General features: G+C 31.5%; 3 protein-coding genes across 11 annotated transcripts in view; 1 reads left to right on the forward strand and 2 right to left on the reverse strand.

Annotated features, from left to right (window-relative positions):
• Positions 1-529: 529 nt before the first annotated feature.
• Positions 530-9208, reverse strand: LOC123711176 (protein PTHB1). Its single transcript, XM_045663624.1, has 11 exons — positions 8955-9208; positions 7251-7339; positions 6730-6994; positions 6283-6394; positions 5561-5702; positions 4560-4871; positions 3426-3872; positions 2407-2687; positions 1585-1760; positions 980-1109; positions 530-748 (listed from the first exon to the last, which is right to left on the reverse strand). Exons 1-11 carry the CDS (start codon positions 9206-9208, stop codon positions 530-532), a joined length of 2427 nt encoding a protein of 808 aa, XP_045519580.1.
• A 1324-nt stretch (positions 9209-10532) lies between these two features.
• Positions 10533-12374, forward strand: LOC123711202 (caspase-1). Its single transcript, XM_045663665.1, has one exon. The coding sequence runs from the start codon at positions 10715-10717 to the stop codon at positions 11600-11602; it is 888 nt and encodes a 295-aa protein (XP_045519621.1). The 5' UTR covers positions 10533-10714; the 3' UTR covers positions 11603-12374.
• The window catches only part of LOC123711200 (GATOR complex protein Iml1), a 31826-nt gene continuing 30160 nt past the window's right edge, over positions 12372-14037 (reverse strand). For all 9 annotated transcript variants that reach the window (XM_045663657.1, XM_045663658.1, XM_045663663.1 and 6 more), the window contains one exon: positions 12372-13671. In XM_045663657.1, coding sequence (XP_045519613.1) covers positions 13468-13671 — 204 coding nt within the window. In that variant the 3' untranslated portion in view covers positions 12372-13467. The remainder of the gene's footprint in view (positions 13672-14037) is intronic.

Consider the following 14037-nt stretch of genomic DNA (forward strand, 5'->3'; position numbering starts at 1 on the left):
TTGTCGACTGAACTGTTTTTGTTCAGATAATCAGATACATTTTTTTTAAATTATTATTATGGCAATAGTTTTGACTTTCAAGTAAAAGATTGGGAAACTACACGCGAGAAAAAATAAACAAAGACATCAAAAAAAAAACAAAGGGATAAGCTAGTTAAAAACAAAATATATACATAAACATATTACATTTTAATATTATTATTGATTATGAAAGAAGATAATACATTATAATACAATAAAGGATAAAGCTAATACATATTTACTGGTATGCTACTTCATCGTTTTGTGTCACGTGACTGGCGTATAAAAAATATTCATAATTAACGCTTTTTAAAGTAATGTTTTTTTTTACTTGAAACTGGCATAAAGTTAAAACTATTACCATAATATTAAAAAAGTTAATGTTTTACACATTACTCTTAACAACGCTTTATTTTTAATGGCAAGCCTATTACCAAATGTCAAATACTATTGTCACTATTTGAATGTAAATATCTATGATGGGTTTAAATTTTTCCAAATTCTATTTTTAAATCACTTCAACGACTTCTTCTATACGTGTTATATTTTCTGATTTGTCTGTTAAATTTTCGAGTATAAACTTAGTTTGCTTGAGGAATCTTTTAATATTGACTTGTGAAAGAATATCTTGGTCGGTAACGGGAGATATTTTTTCTTTATCTTTGCTCTTCTTGAGTATTGTGTTGAGAATGTAGGAGGACGCTTGAGTAACTGACTCCTCCCAGTCCTGAAAGGAATTAATTTTTCTATTATATAAAATATATATATATAATATATTTGAAGGTATAAAGGTTCTGACACATGTACCTAAAAGGGGGGATCTAAAAATTTAAATGTATTTTTTTCTACAAAATCGTTACAGTATTTTAAATTTTCTGAATTAGTATTATTATTTAGACATATTAATATAATATTTACTTGAAACTGGCATAAAGTCAAAACTATTGCCATTTAATACCTGAATATTATCACAGAATGTGTCCAATGATAGTGTTTCTTCGAGTATTTGAAGTTTACCTTCTTCAATACCAGAATGTTTCAGTACGCAAAGCAAAAGATGTCCAATTGCACTCACCTCGCACGATATACTATAATAAAATATAATATTATCTAGTTTTTTTTTAATAATTTTCAAACAGTATTACAAGCTCTCATCCTGTCGTTCGAATCCTCGCTGCATCAATGTAGTTTTGTAGCAAACACTCGCTCGTACGGTAATGGAAATCCGTGAAACCGTGACATTCGAAAGACCGATGTCATGCACAAAAGGCTGATCATTTACTTGCCTATTATAGAAATTATTTCAAAACAGATAGGCATCTTACACTCAAACCGATAATACTTTGTTTACGTCATAATAACACAAAACATGAGAAAACTTAAATTAAATAAATGAAAACATTAAAAAAAATACAATACCGAACTTACAACTTCACTAAACTACTGAATATAAAAGTCTTTACAGATTACGAATTTCCTAAAAGAAGTTTATAATATTGACAATTCTTTGACTGAGTTACAGAAAATTATAAACTTGTCAGATTTGTATACAGTAAAACTTACCTAATTACTTTATCTTTACATGCTAAGACATCTTCAGTAGTTCTAACAATTATTGAATGTGTGTCTCGCATTAGAAACTCCAGGGCATCACAGTCACCCGGTGGCAAAGACCCATACTGGATCAACAGCTTCTTTTGAATGAGAGTGAACTGTGATTGTAAAACGTTTAGTTCAGCCTGAAAATAACATTCATTATTAAGTTTAAAGAAGTTTATTCTTAGTACCTTACTTAGAAAAAAAGCAAATATACCACGCCAACGTCGTGCCCTGGTATTGCATTCAAAATTTCTTTAATCAATAAAAAGTTACATTGAATAAAGAAATTTTGAATTTGAGTTCATCTATCAAAAAACTTCGCAGGCGTATTCGAAACAGGTCCACTGCTAGTATTTCCCGTATCTTAGAAGGCAATCTATTGTAAAGACATGCTCCGAAATAAATTATATTTTTGCGACCGTATTCGTTACTTGTAGGTATGTTACTTAACCAATTATTACTTAATCAATAAGGAATTGACACACGAAGGAACTAGCGTTTAAGATACAGGCTAGGCCTAGTTTAAACGATAGTGCTCATAGAAGTATAAGGTTAAACAAAATGAATATTATATCTCAACGTTTCGTTACTATTGTATGTTTACAACCTTAAGAATGTAAGTACAAAATGTAATGTTTTTTGAGTCAAATAAAGTAATTTTTAATTTTTTAATGTTCATTAGGGGTGCAGTATTGTTATAGTAATAGAATCATTCAAATCCGTCCAGTAGTTTTGGAGCCAATACAAACAAGCAATCAAATCTTCATCCTAAAAACTCTATCAAACCTCAAATTTCTTCAAAACAATTCGTTCCTTGGCGTGCATTTCGATGGTTTTTAAAAATCGATGAACCATATGTTTGTACAGCTCGGGATCAATTTTAAGTGTTACTTTCAAATTTATTCCAATTTTTGTGTGATGTTCTTGTAATTTATCGAGGAAATAATTTAAAATCGGATATATGTCCGTACAATCGTTTCCTTCGAGTGTGTATTGATCGGCGATTATTTTAATTGTCACTGTTTTATTTTTGTATGAAAACGTAATGCTATTTGGATTGATTGTATCTGAAAGAAAATATATTTAAAATAAAAAGTATTTTTCTCTATAAGGTTAGTAAATTTTTAAAGAAAACACTTTTTTACCGGATTGAGGCTGTTTATAATATTTTAGTATTATAAACCGTCGGGACCGTGTAAAGCACGCGAAACGTCGGGAATTTTTTTAAATTATGTAAAATAATTATAAGTAATAATAATACATAGCTTCAATCCGGTAAAAAAGTGTTTTCTTTAAATGTCTAAAAGCTAAAAAAAATTTTATATATACATACTATCCGACCCGACATACTTAGTAGAATTCAATACAATTTTAACCATCAGTTCAACCGATTAAATGTATAAATGTATAAGTTAGTTTTGTTTTATATATTATTTCCTAAAATCTAACTAGGCGTTTATCAACTTATAGTATAAATAACTATAATTTCAAAAATATAGCGTTAAAGAATTTGTTATAATGTTCCAGTACTCCAAGACTACTGGGAGCTGCGCTACAAGCCTAGAAGTCTTGGAGTGCATCCGTTTCTTGATCATTATTTAGGTGACAAGTAAGTTCATCTGTTTTAACAGTCTTCTGTGTCATTTGGGTTTGAATCATGCCACTTTCCTCACAATGTTTCTCTTCACGAAGCAAATATAAATTGGGGACATAAAAAAAATCATTGTGTAGCTAACTAACTATGTATAAAAAATTGTCTAAATCTCTAAAAACATTCTTAACGTACTAAGTTTGTTAAAGCTCACCTTCAAATACATTTTCTAAACTAATACAACCAAGATTAGTTTGTAAATACAGAATAAATGAATTATTTTCTATAACATCAACTACACGAGTATACAATGACAACGGTACCAAAACATTATTAACCAACACATGGATCTTTCCAGTGCAATCTGTTATTGTAAAAATAATTTTAATTTTATTATTTGAAACACAGAAATCGTTAAGAAAAATTCGCGTTTCGACAATCTCTGTTCCATTAATATCGTCTAGGCATACACACGAATCGCTGAATGAAAATGGCTGTTTGCAGAAGTATGTTATTTGTATATTCTGGATTTGTTGAGGTTCACATGTAAGGATGATTATTAATGAACAGTTGGGTGTTGACTTGAAGTCGTCGATGAAGCTCTCAATTGGTTTTCCCATTTCAATCTTTATTTTGACAAGCTCGGGCATTTCGAGCGATTCTAAAAGAAGACAATAAAATTATGTCAAATTATGTCTGTTCAGATAGCTGCGCCGAGCGAGCTGGAAGTGTCGTAAAACAAATATAAATGGCATAAGCTGGAGGAGGCCTACCCAAGATTGGATTCCAAACCTACACTAAAGTCCCAACCAATCCAAACTAAATTCTAAATTCAATTTTATATACTTTAGTGTTGTTATCTGTTTTAATAAGGTTGGAATTGCAATACTGACTTAGTAATAATAATATACTTAGGGTAAGATTTTGACATACGGAGGTGGTAGTGAATGGTGAGTTTCGACTTATGAAAACAAGAGTCGACAGTTACCGCGAACTTTGTCTCCCGTGTCAAATATTTTTTTCATATATGGAAAGGCTTTGCACTTTCCCGAATCTTGATCTAAATCTGATTTATTTTTACCCAAGCAATATTAATATAGAATTTCTTTAGCGAATTTATTAAATCTTATCTTATTCACTTTTGTAAAGCCCGAGTTGTGTATGTAGGATATAAATTAACAACATTACGATAGCATTTGCGCGAGCAATTATATTTAAATGTATGATAACACTAAAAATCTTATCAACATAAACTGAATAAGTGTTTAAGAGTTATAACTGAAGTACTCTATCACTTTTCATCACAGCGTAAACACAATTTTACAGAAAAAGAAGAAGAAGCACGTACCTTCGTTCCCCATAATTTTCTCAAGTGCTTCCTCAACAGCCTCTATCTCTGCTAGAATATCTTCTGGTTCAGTAGCGGCCGTCATCGGTACTATAGTCGAATTCAGATCAGGCTCCGTTCCCAAATAGCTTACACTTATAATTCCATTCGTGGACAGTGTTACAATCCCTCCAGCTAAGTTTTTGAGAAAACATCGAGATATCGCTATTGTATTATTTAATAAATCACACGACCACAACAACGTTGTGTCTTCATAGACATACAGCTTTGCATCGTCAGATACTACCATTATAATTAATCTTGAATTTGGTTCTGAAAATTTACGTAAAAATACGATTGATTGGTTCTTACATCAAGTGGAAGTGGACTGGGCAAGTTAGAGGAGAAATGGTCCAGTTATCTGAGAGAATGGCGTCCATGTTACGGAAAGCGTGGTAGAGGACGAATACAAGATGGGGCCACATATTCACAAACATGATGGGAATTAATGGCGGGGCGTCGCGCGCAATGAAAACCCACGGAGAAGAGAAAAGAGAATGGGAAAGTCCTTTGCCACTTGGCGATAAAGGATAAAGAGATGGCGCTAGATATCATATCATTATAATAATACCTAATATCGTAAATGCTCTATTACATGAATATAAGGTTTTATGTTTTATGAAAAATTACGCAATTATTATTAATTAAAAGTAAGTGGGAATTCCTTCACAATTTTCAATTCCCGAAAATTTGACGCTGACGAAAATCACACACGTGTTTTCTGTTTCTAGCCTGGGGCTCCATTATAATTTTCGACGGTAGAACATGAGATCAAATCCCTATAAAATGTAACCTCCGATTTCTAACAACGTAGATTTCAAATGAAGGTCAGGAACCCGTGTCTCTAATGAATAGCTGTCAGTCCTGCATCTAAACTTGCAGTACTGCTCCCACGAGTTCTTAGAATAGGCGCCTCTCCGTAAAGATATTTAGGAGTCAAACTGTAAGCTAAACATACATACCGTAGTACCAACCAATAAGGTAGGCGTAAAAGCAAACTGGCATAAAATCAAATCGAATCATAAATTTCATCAATCCATTATCCTGGAAACAATAGAGATATCGCTCTCCCAAAGTGATTATACTGGAAAAGGTACTACTTGTCTGAAAGGGAATTACATGTGTAATACTAAAATGCTTTTGTTAGAAAATCAAATTTCTGGTAGATATTACCGGTGAACCCAGTACTGGTGCTTTCCTCGCTCAACGAATAAGTATTGTAATACAGTGAGGAAATGTTGCCAGCGTTAGGTACATTTCCGCAGGGACCAAAGTTTTTAATTTTGTTTTTATTACTTTTTACTATTTAAATCATGATAAGATACATTTTAGCCGTTTATTATTTTTCGACTGAACTGCGGCCGCACCAGCTTTTACTTGTCAGAGAGAGGTGAGACGGGGCTAACGTGTCCACATCAGTAGCATCCCAACAACGACATCCCTTTCGGCTGCTTACCATGGTCTCACTTTAATTTTTTTAATTAGTATGTAGGTAAAGAAAATTGTAAATAGAAGATATATCTATATTGTTATGTTGAGTTTAAAATAAACGATTTACCCTAAACAGTTTTAGATTATATTATTCTATTAAATAAATTAGTAAAATATAATAATAATAATATATCTGTTGTTAATATCGTAGTGTGTGAGGCAGGACTTAATTTTCTAATGTGTATGGGGTTACCCGTATAACTTGAAGAGCCGATATTTCTTCGCCAGGACTATATGTCCATTGCGGAATGTTTTTCTTATTCTGTCGGCCACTTAGTTCACTCAACTCGCGTAATTGCTGGTAGCTACAATATATATACGAAAAAAAATAATCGAAATAACACTATAAAATCTATTTTCATACATATTTTTATGTGACTACGGCCACCCATTCCTTAATTATTCAATTTATAAGTGAAGCTGCCAATAGTAAAGTAGTTAATTACAATACTTAAGTATAAGTGAGTTCGTTTCCCGATGAAGTAAAAAAAAATATTTCTCTTTCGTGTATTTAAAATTGATAAAGAAATATGCTTGACAACACTCATACTAGGTCATAATGTGTGATGTGTGTGTGTGTAAATTTCTCCTTTAAATGGCCAAATATAAACTGGAACTAAGACAGTCCTGTAAGTTTTACCTGTATATTTCCATAATCCACGTAGATTTGCAAATAATAAACACATCATTGCTAAGCACATAGCCGATAGGTGTTGGTATTATAATATCATCGAACAAACACATAAAGAGAAATGTGTCTTGGTCGAAAAAACTCAAAGCGCCATCTAACGCTTGAATACAAATAAGGTCTCTGCTTTTCGTTACGCCAAAGGGCCCAACAATCACACTACACGCTTTTTTTGTAAATGAGTGATTTAATACGCGTCTAAGGTAGTTTTGAACACCTGAAATATGATGATATCTGTGGGTAAAGGTCTCGTTCTCTAAAAATAAAAAAAGCGTCTAGCAATAAAAAATTCCTATTGGAATTTTGAATATAGAATACCGTAATTTCATATATCTATGTAATAAATTTGTGAAAAGAAAATAATATGTGGAACATCAAACTCCGCTTTTAAATCCATCGGTTACAACTTATATCGAAACGTTCACGGTTTTGTATCTTAATATATTAATTTCAAAAAATTAAGGAAATCGTACCTGCATCAATATGTCCATCCTTTTTCTCAAGAAAATATGTTGCATAACTTTGAGGATGCAGTATGAGAATTTGTCTATCACTGGAATCCCTAAAATACATTTTATAATGTAGTAAACTGTTGATGTAGGTTAAGTTTCATGTTTTTAGTTTATATTGTATTAATATTAAGTGAATTATTAATTTAAGATTAGAAATTTATTTATATTCAGACATTATTTGGAGTACAGTGTTTGTTTCTATTCTTCGGTTAAAATTAAGTTAATACGAACCCTTACAAATATAACAGGCGTGGTAAAACACTTAAAAAAGTTACAGAAATGTGCCAGTCACATTGCCCGCGTATGTTGGGCCAAAAGCCCTTACTTTGGATAAATCAGTGGAAAGAAAAGGAGAGAACGCCCACTAGAAACAGGAAGATGAAATAAAAGAGATAGCGGGAAAGGATTGGAAAATAGTAGCAAATATTAGAGACATGGAAGAATTAGAGGAGGCCTTCACACCATCGGAGGTATTGTCGTATTATTAATGTCTAAATTTACATGAGAAACATTATGTATATACGAGCGAGATACACGTCCCAGTTTTAAATAACATAAACTATACTACGTATTATTACTAGTATTATATTACGAACTACGTATTATAGTAATGGATCTTTTATTTCATTTTTATTGATTTTAAAGATTTCATTACGTATGTATCATTGTCAACTATAGTTTTGTTTTATATATAAGTTATCTGTATCGATTCGGTATTATATAGGCGTCGTTTATGTCGCGATAATGTCTGAACCGATTTGGCTACTTTGGAACTTGAAATATTTGGAAGTTCAGGGAAGATTTAAGCCATGCAAAAGTTGTATATAAAAAATACATAAGCATATATAATGTTTTGCTGTCAAATATACGATATATAAATAGAGGTTTTAATTGACTATAATTTGTTATTGATTACGTTTTTGTGTGTTCGAGAATCGTTCGGATTTACAATTAGATTTTTTAAAGACCTGTATATACAGGTCAACGCCTGTCGGGTCTGCTAGTGTTATATAAATAAATGTAATTTCTCTTATATGAGAATATTGTTATCATCTTGAAGCCCGAATGAGTTTTATTGAAAATGATAATATGTTATTCACAAGAGAATGAGTAAAAGTAAAGTTACATTACTATTGACTTATTATTTCGTTATAATAAAATTTAATATTGAATTAGCTCCTTTACTGTATAAAAACTTTGTTCGATGCTAAGTGTCAACTATCTTCAATAGTTTAAAACATATTTATACTAACATAAAATTAGGGTGGCGACGTTGGACTCACAAAAAAACTGTAACTTAACTTATTTATAGTCCTTAAAACTGAGTAACCAGCAGTATAAACTAAACAAATTAGTTATACGTTTTTTATTGAAGAAATATATAAATATTGACTCTTTATATAATTAAATAAATATTCAACATTTGTGGCCAAATCAAAAAGGTAAGGTTGCCAGTTCGGAAATTGAAATATAGTTTTGGCGCGATTTTAGGCACAATAGACATTTAACTCAACCAGATTGACAAGTATTAACGCTGACGTCTCCGACCAATTAACATAATTCGGATTGAAAAATCAATAAGTAAGTAGAAATTAAACGTAAAAAATAAAATTCATATAAATATGTATATCTATGGAAAAATATGGTAAATATAAATTCACTTACATAATAAACTTTCCAGTCTCAATCTGTAGGATAACATCTTTTTGGTCAGATTCTAAAATAATATCAGATTCGGACTCTTTGCTGGGTTTATAGATCTTCAATTGTCGTCCTTCACAAGCAATTATGCAGTCGCTATCATTGTGCGAGTTAAATTTATCCACTTTGACGCAACAGCTATTTTGAATACCTTCATCGTATGTTTCGCTTTGTAATTTCTCGTTAGACCAAAATGGTTTCGATTTAAATATGGACATTGGTAACTTTTGAGTATTTAGTCGCTTAAGCGTTGAAATTTGTTTACATGATATGTTGGCATAGCAACCATGTATTGTAAATGCCTTATGTTTACTGAGTAGTGGTTCTAAATCACTAAACAAATTAAATACAGTGGGACACTACAACTCGAACCTCGTTAAGGCGAAATCCTCAGTAAGTTAAAAAAATTGCTATCTAAAATATAAATTGCGACGGGAAATGCTGAACGCAGTATCTCGAATTATTTAATCTCGAAAATCGAAACTCGAAAAAAAAGAGTTTTTTTCTTACGAAGTATTGATAAACACATTTAGACTCTATATCTTGAATTTCAAAGTTAGTAAAATATAACGACGTCCTTTTATCACATACACGTGCAATGAATGAATACTGAATGTATTCATTCATAAAATTATTTTTTACATATAACACAGCTTTAATTTTTTACTGTAGGATGTTTTTAGTGGTATATATTATATAGGCCACAAAACTTAAGTTGAATTTTTATTCAAACTCGACTCTACAAATCGAAATATTCACATAGAAATCGTGCCTCTGCAAGCCGAAATTTCAGCAGTTAAATCATGTGTGTCGAAAACTTGTTAACTCTTTAGCATTTCCCTTAGCATTCAAGTTATAGAGAATCCACTGTGTCACTAAAAAACAAATGTGCTAGTCCTAAGTCGTAATAAGTAGTAAATAAGTGACACTCGGTTTTAGAGATACTCGACATTTTCGAAAATTCAAAAAAATACATCTTATGTCACTCTTTTTGGTCAGATTGTGTAATAATATATTTATTGGATAGTATTCCTGGATAGATACGGTATAAAATGTTATAAAAAAATGTAAATAAAAAGTTCTGCTTGCATGTCTCATATGACCATATTTTTTTTACGTCATGTTAGATCAAACTTAGGATAAATTAGGAAAATATAGTATTTCAGTTAGTTCGTTGTTTCAACAGACATATATATACTCGTCAAAAATCACAGTTAACATACGATAGTGCGAAGTTGTTCATTTAAAGTTTCCGCGCCAAAAAGTGGCATAGGTGTAATTTTTTTGAATAGTATAATTATATTTCTCTAAACTACCAATGTCCTCTACCCATAGATACCAAATTATCTATTCTTTCTCGCCACACTGTGAAAAAAATAAAATGAAAAAAAAATTTAATTTTTTTGTCTCGGGCCTCGTCGCACTAAAAATGTACGTCAGTTCTTTGACTACAACAGGGCATAGAATATATTCTTATATGTGCTAGACCGACCGTAGGAGCAATCAATGATCTGTGCATTTGTGGAGATCTGTGGTTATAAATCGAGTCGCGTTGTTTTTCTGGCGTTGGTTGTTAATCGATTCAATTATTGGTACTCTACACTTGTCTCGTGGTCGTTTTTTGAAATTTAGGTTCAAATATCCATTTGTCGGCTAGCGTGTGTACGTAGTGAGTTTGATATCATTCCGTTTTTATATGTAGAAAGGTTTAACGTATATTAAAAATGTCCGACATTGAAGTGCAAGACAATGCCAATACTGATAATGAACAAAGAACCAACGGAGGAGGTGATGAAGGTGATGCTTGGGGAAGTCATGAGTCTTCTTCAGTTCGGAGATACGCTAAGATGCCTGTTGATAGAAATGCTCCGTTCTACAATATGAATCACAAACACCGTGGTATGGCAATAATATTCAACCATGAACATTTCGATATCCACAGTCTTAAATCTCGCACTGGCACGAATGTCGATAGTGATAATTTATCCAGAGTCTTGAAAGGGCTAGGATTTCGCGTCACGGTTCTAACTAATTTGAAGTCGGAAGATGTAAACAGGTACCTACAACAAACTTCAGAGATGGATCATTCTGATTATGATTGTGTTCTTATAGCAGTTCTAACTCATGGAGAAATGGGCATGCTGTATGCTAAAGACACCCATTACAAACCTGATAATTTGTGGTATTACTTTACAGCTGACAAATGCCCCACATTAGCAGGAAAACCAAAGATATTTTTTATCCAAGCTTGTCAAGGGGACAAACTGGATGGTGGAATAACACTCTCTAACAGATCTGAGACTGATGGCTCTTCAAGTGCCTCTTATAAGATACCTATACATGCAGATTTCTTGATTGTTTTTTCAACTGTTCCTGGTTTTTATTCTTGGAGAAACACTACTCGTGGTTCTTGGTTCATGCAAGCACTTTGTGAGGAGTTACGTTATTCAGGAACAGAACGAGACATACTTACACTGTTGACTTTTGTTTGTCAAAAAGTAGCTCTTGATTATGAGTCCAACACTCCAGATGTGTTGACCATGCATCAGCAAAAACAAGTTCCATGTATTACAAGTATGCTCACTCGTTTACTTGTATTTGGCAAGAAATAGGTTTTATTGTAGTGTAATCCTTTGTTGTTATTTTACAGTAATATTTTTTAGTATTTCTAGAACAAACTATTTTATACTGTTAATTTTTAGTAACCTTGAGTTACTTGCATAACTGCTAGATGCATTGTATTTTTTCTTTTTTCATTGTTTATATGAAGATGATACTCATAGTTGTTTGAGTAGGTGTTATTTAGAATGTAAGATAATTATTTAGAAGCAATTTTAGATTTAATAAGTAAATGAATCTCTATGCTCAAATTTTTAGATGTTAATGCACAAATTGTCAATTGCTTGAAAAAAGTACTTAAAATGAAGTGAACTAACGCACAATTTGCATTGTAGATTTTCTACATATCATATATTGTAAATGCTTGCACACTGTAAGTATTGCTTAACTATTGGAATGATTAAATTTATTTCATACATAAATTACAGGCCTGTTAATAGCATTTATATGTAATGTAAGAAATTTCTAAGTAATGGAGAACTGCCATATATATTTTCTAACTTGCCCATTCCTTAATGTAATTAAAATGCTTCAGTATATTTGTTGATACTGAAAGCATTGATTTTCTATGTTATTAGTGTGGGGTAGATAAAGCATGTTTTAAGGACTGATTAAAATTGGTGAAAGTGATTGTGCCTTCTTGAAAGACACTTAGAAAAATATGGATTATGAATGAATTTCTTAGTTTTGGTAAGCAAAGTGACATATTTTGTTACCTATAATAAGTATTTTTGTATTTTATAAGGAATACATGTCTTATCCAGTTATAAAGCTTTTATTATAATTTCAAAATTATGTTCTCAACACAATAATTCATAGATTTGTTTAACATACACACACACAGGCAGTACCGGATTAGCCATATAGCAAGAGTAGCAATTGCTACGGGCCCCGCGAATTTGGGGGCCCCGCCCTCCAACGTACCAGTAATCGTAATAAAAAAATATTACATAGGAGCATAATATATCTTGCTTCACTTCCACTAAAAATAGAAAACTCGATTTCTTCAAAGTTAAATTGTATAAAGAAGTAGGTATTTTACAAACTGTACCGTAATGTTAATTATAATCGATATCTTTAGACTAGCATCTATATACGTCTACCTTTCAAGGAGAAATGTTTTTTTTTTTATAACAACGTCTTTATCATCTCATTATATTGAATATAGAGCATAATTTGCTTAATGAAGTCTATATTGAAAGTGTTACAATCTCTCTATTTGTAGATCCAGATCCAGAAAAATTATTCGTAACGGCTTTGTTTTATTCAATATCCTAAAGCAAACCAAGGGCTACTTGATACAATTTGCTACAGGCCCCGCGCTGGCTTAATCCGGCATCCAGTACCGGAATATATACTTAAAAGACATAAATTAAATTACACAGGTATTTTTTACTTAAAAGAGTTCCGAAATCTTACACATAATGTACACCTACCATGAATAAACAATCTAAATTGAGAACTTTTGGATAAAAAAGTTAATTTGCCTGAGGCACTATAATTAAGAACCACTTCTTTGTCAATATTCAATATTTACACTAAAATTCAAGTTGTCTATGGACAGACTTTTACTGAATATTTTTATTTACTGATATATAAAACAAATAATTCTTTCACCAGGAACATATCCATTACTTCTGAAATCTTAGTTATTATTAACATCACCTATTATGAGAATATAAGAAAGATTTTGAAGAAATATGTTAGGCCCTCTATATATTATTTACAATTGCAATAAGAAAAGGCATGACCTACTATACTATGACTGTTATAAGCAAAACAACGACCCCTGCTTACCAAACTAGAAGATTGATAAGTAAATGATTGTAATTCATTCATTTATTTAAAAAAATATAAACTAGCAACATTTTATCCCTTTGGCTTTCTCTTGTAGTTCCCAACATTGATCCCAGAATTGGCTCAGTCTTTGTTCTTGATTTGCACAAAAATGTTTGAAGTCCCTTAACATTCTCATTTGAAAGGGTTCATCGCCCGTAGCAAGTGATTGTGACCATTTCCATTTCTTTGAGATCATGTGATTCCATGACCAGAGGAAACCCATCTGAAATATTAATGTGTAGTATATTTATTAATAATTATACACATATTAAATAACATTTATTAAAAAAAAGTTTTTATTGTTTACGTTAGTCTCGATACAATTGTGGCCGAATTATACAAGGAAAATATAGTGTGTAAACACGCGCTTTTCTTTGTTTTAGATAAATACATAGGATAGGACTATAATAAAATGTCTATTATTATTTTGATAAAGTCATTAGCGGACAGTATCACAGCTTTTAATGTGAAGAAATGAATAACGGTTAAAAGTAACTCGTAATAAATTACGTTAAAAACAGTACTTGTCAAATTATATTTTTATAACATTAAATTCTTATTATTAAAATATTTATTTATAAGATAGGCC

The sequence above is a fragment of the Pieris brassicae genome, chromosome 6 (assembly GCF_905147105.1).
Source record: "Pieris brassicae chromosome 6, ilPieBrab1.1, whole genome shotgun sequence".
Lineage (NCBI taxonomy): Eukaryota > Metazoa > Arthropoda > Insecta > Lepidoptera > Pieridae > Pieris > Pieris brassicae.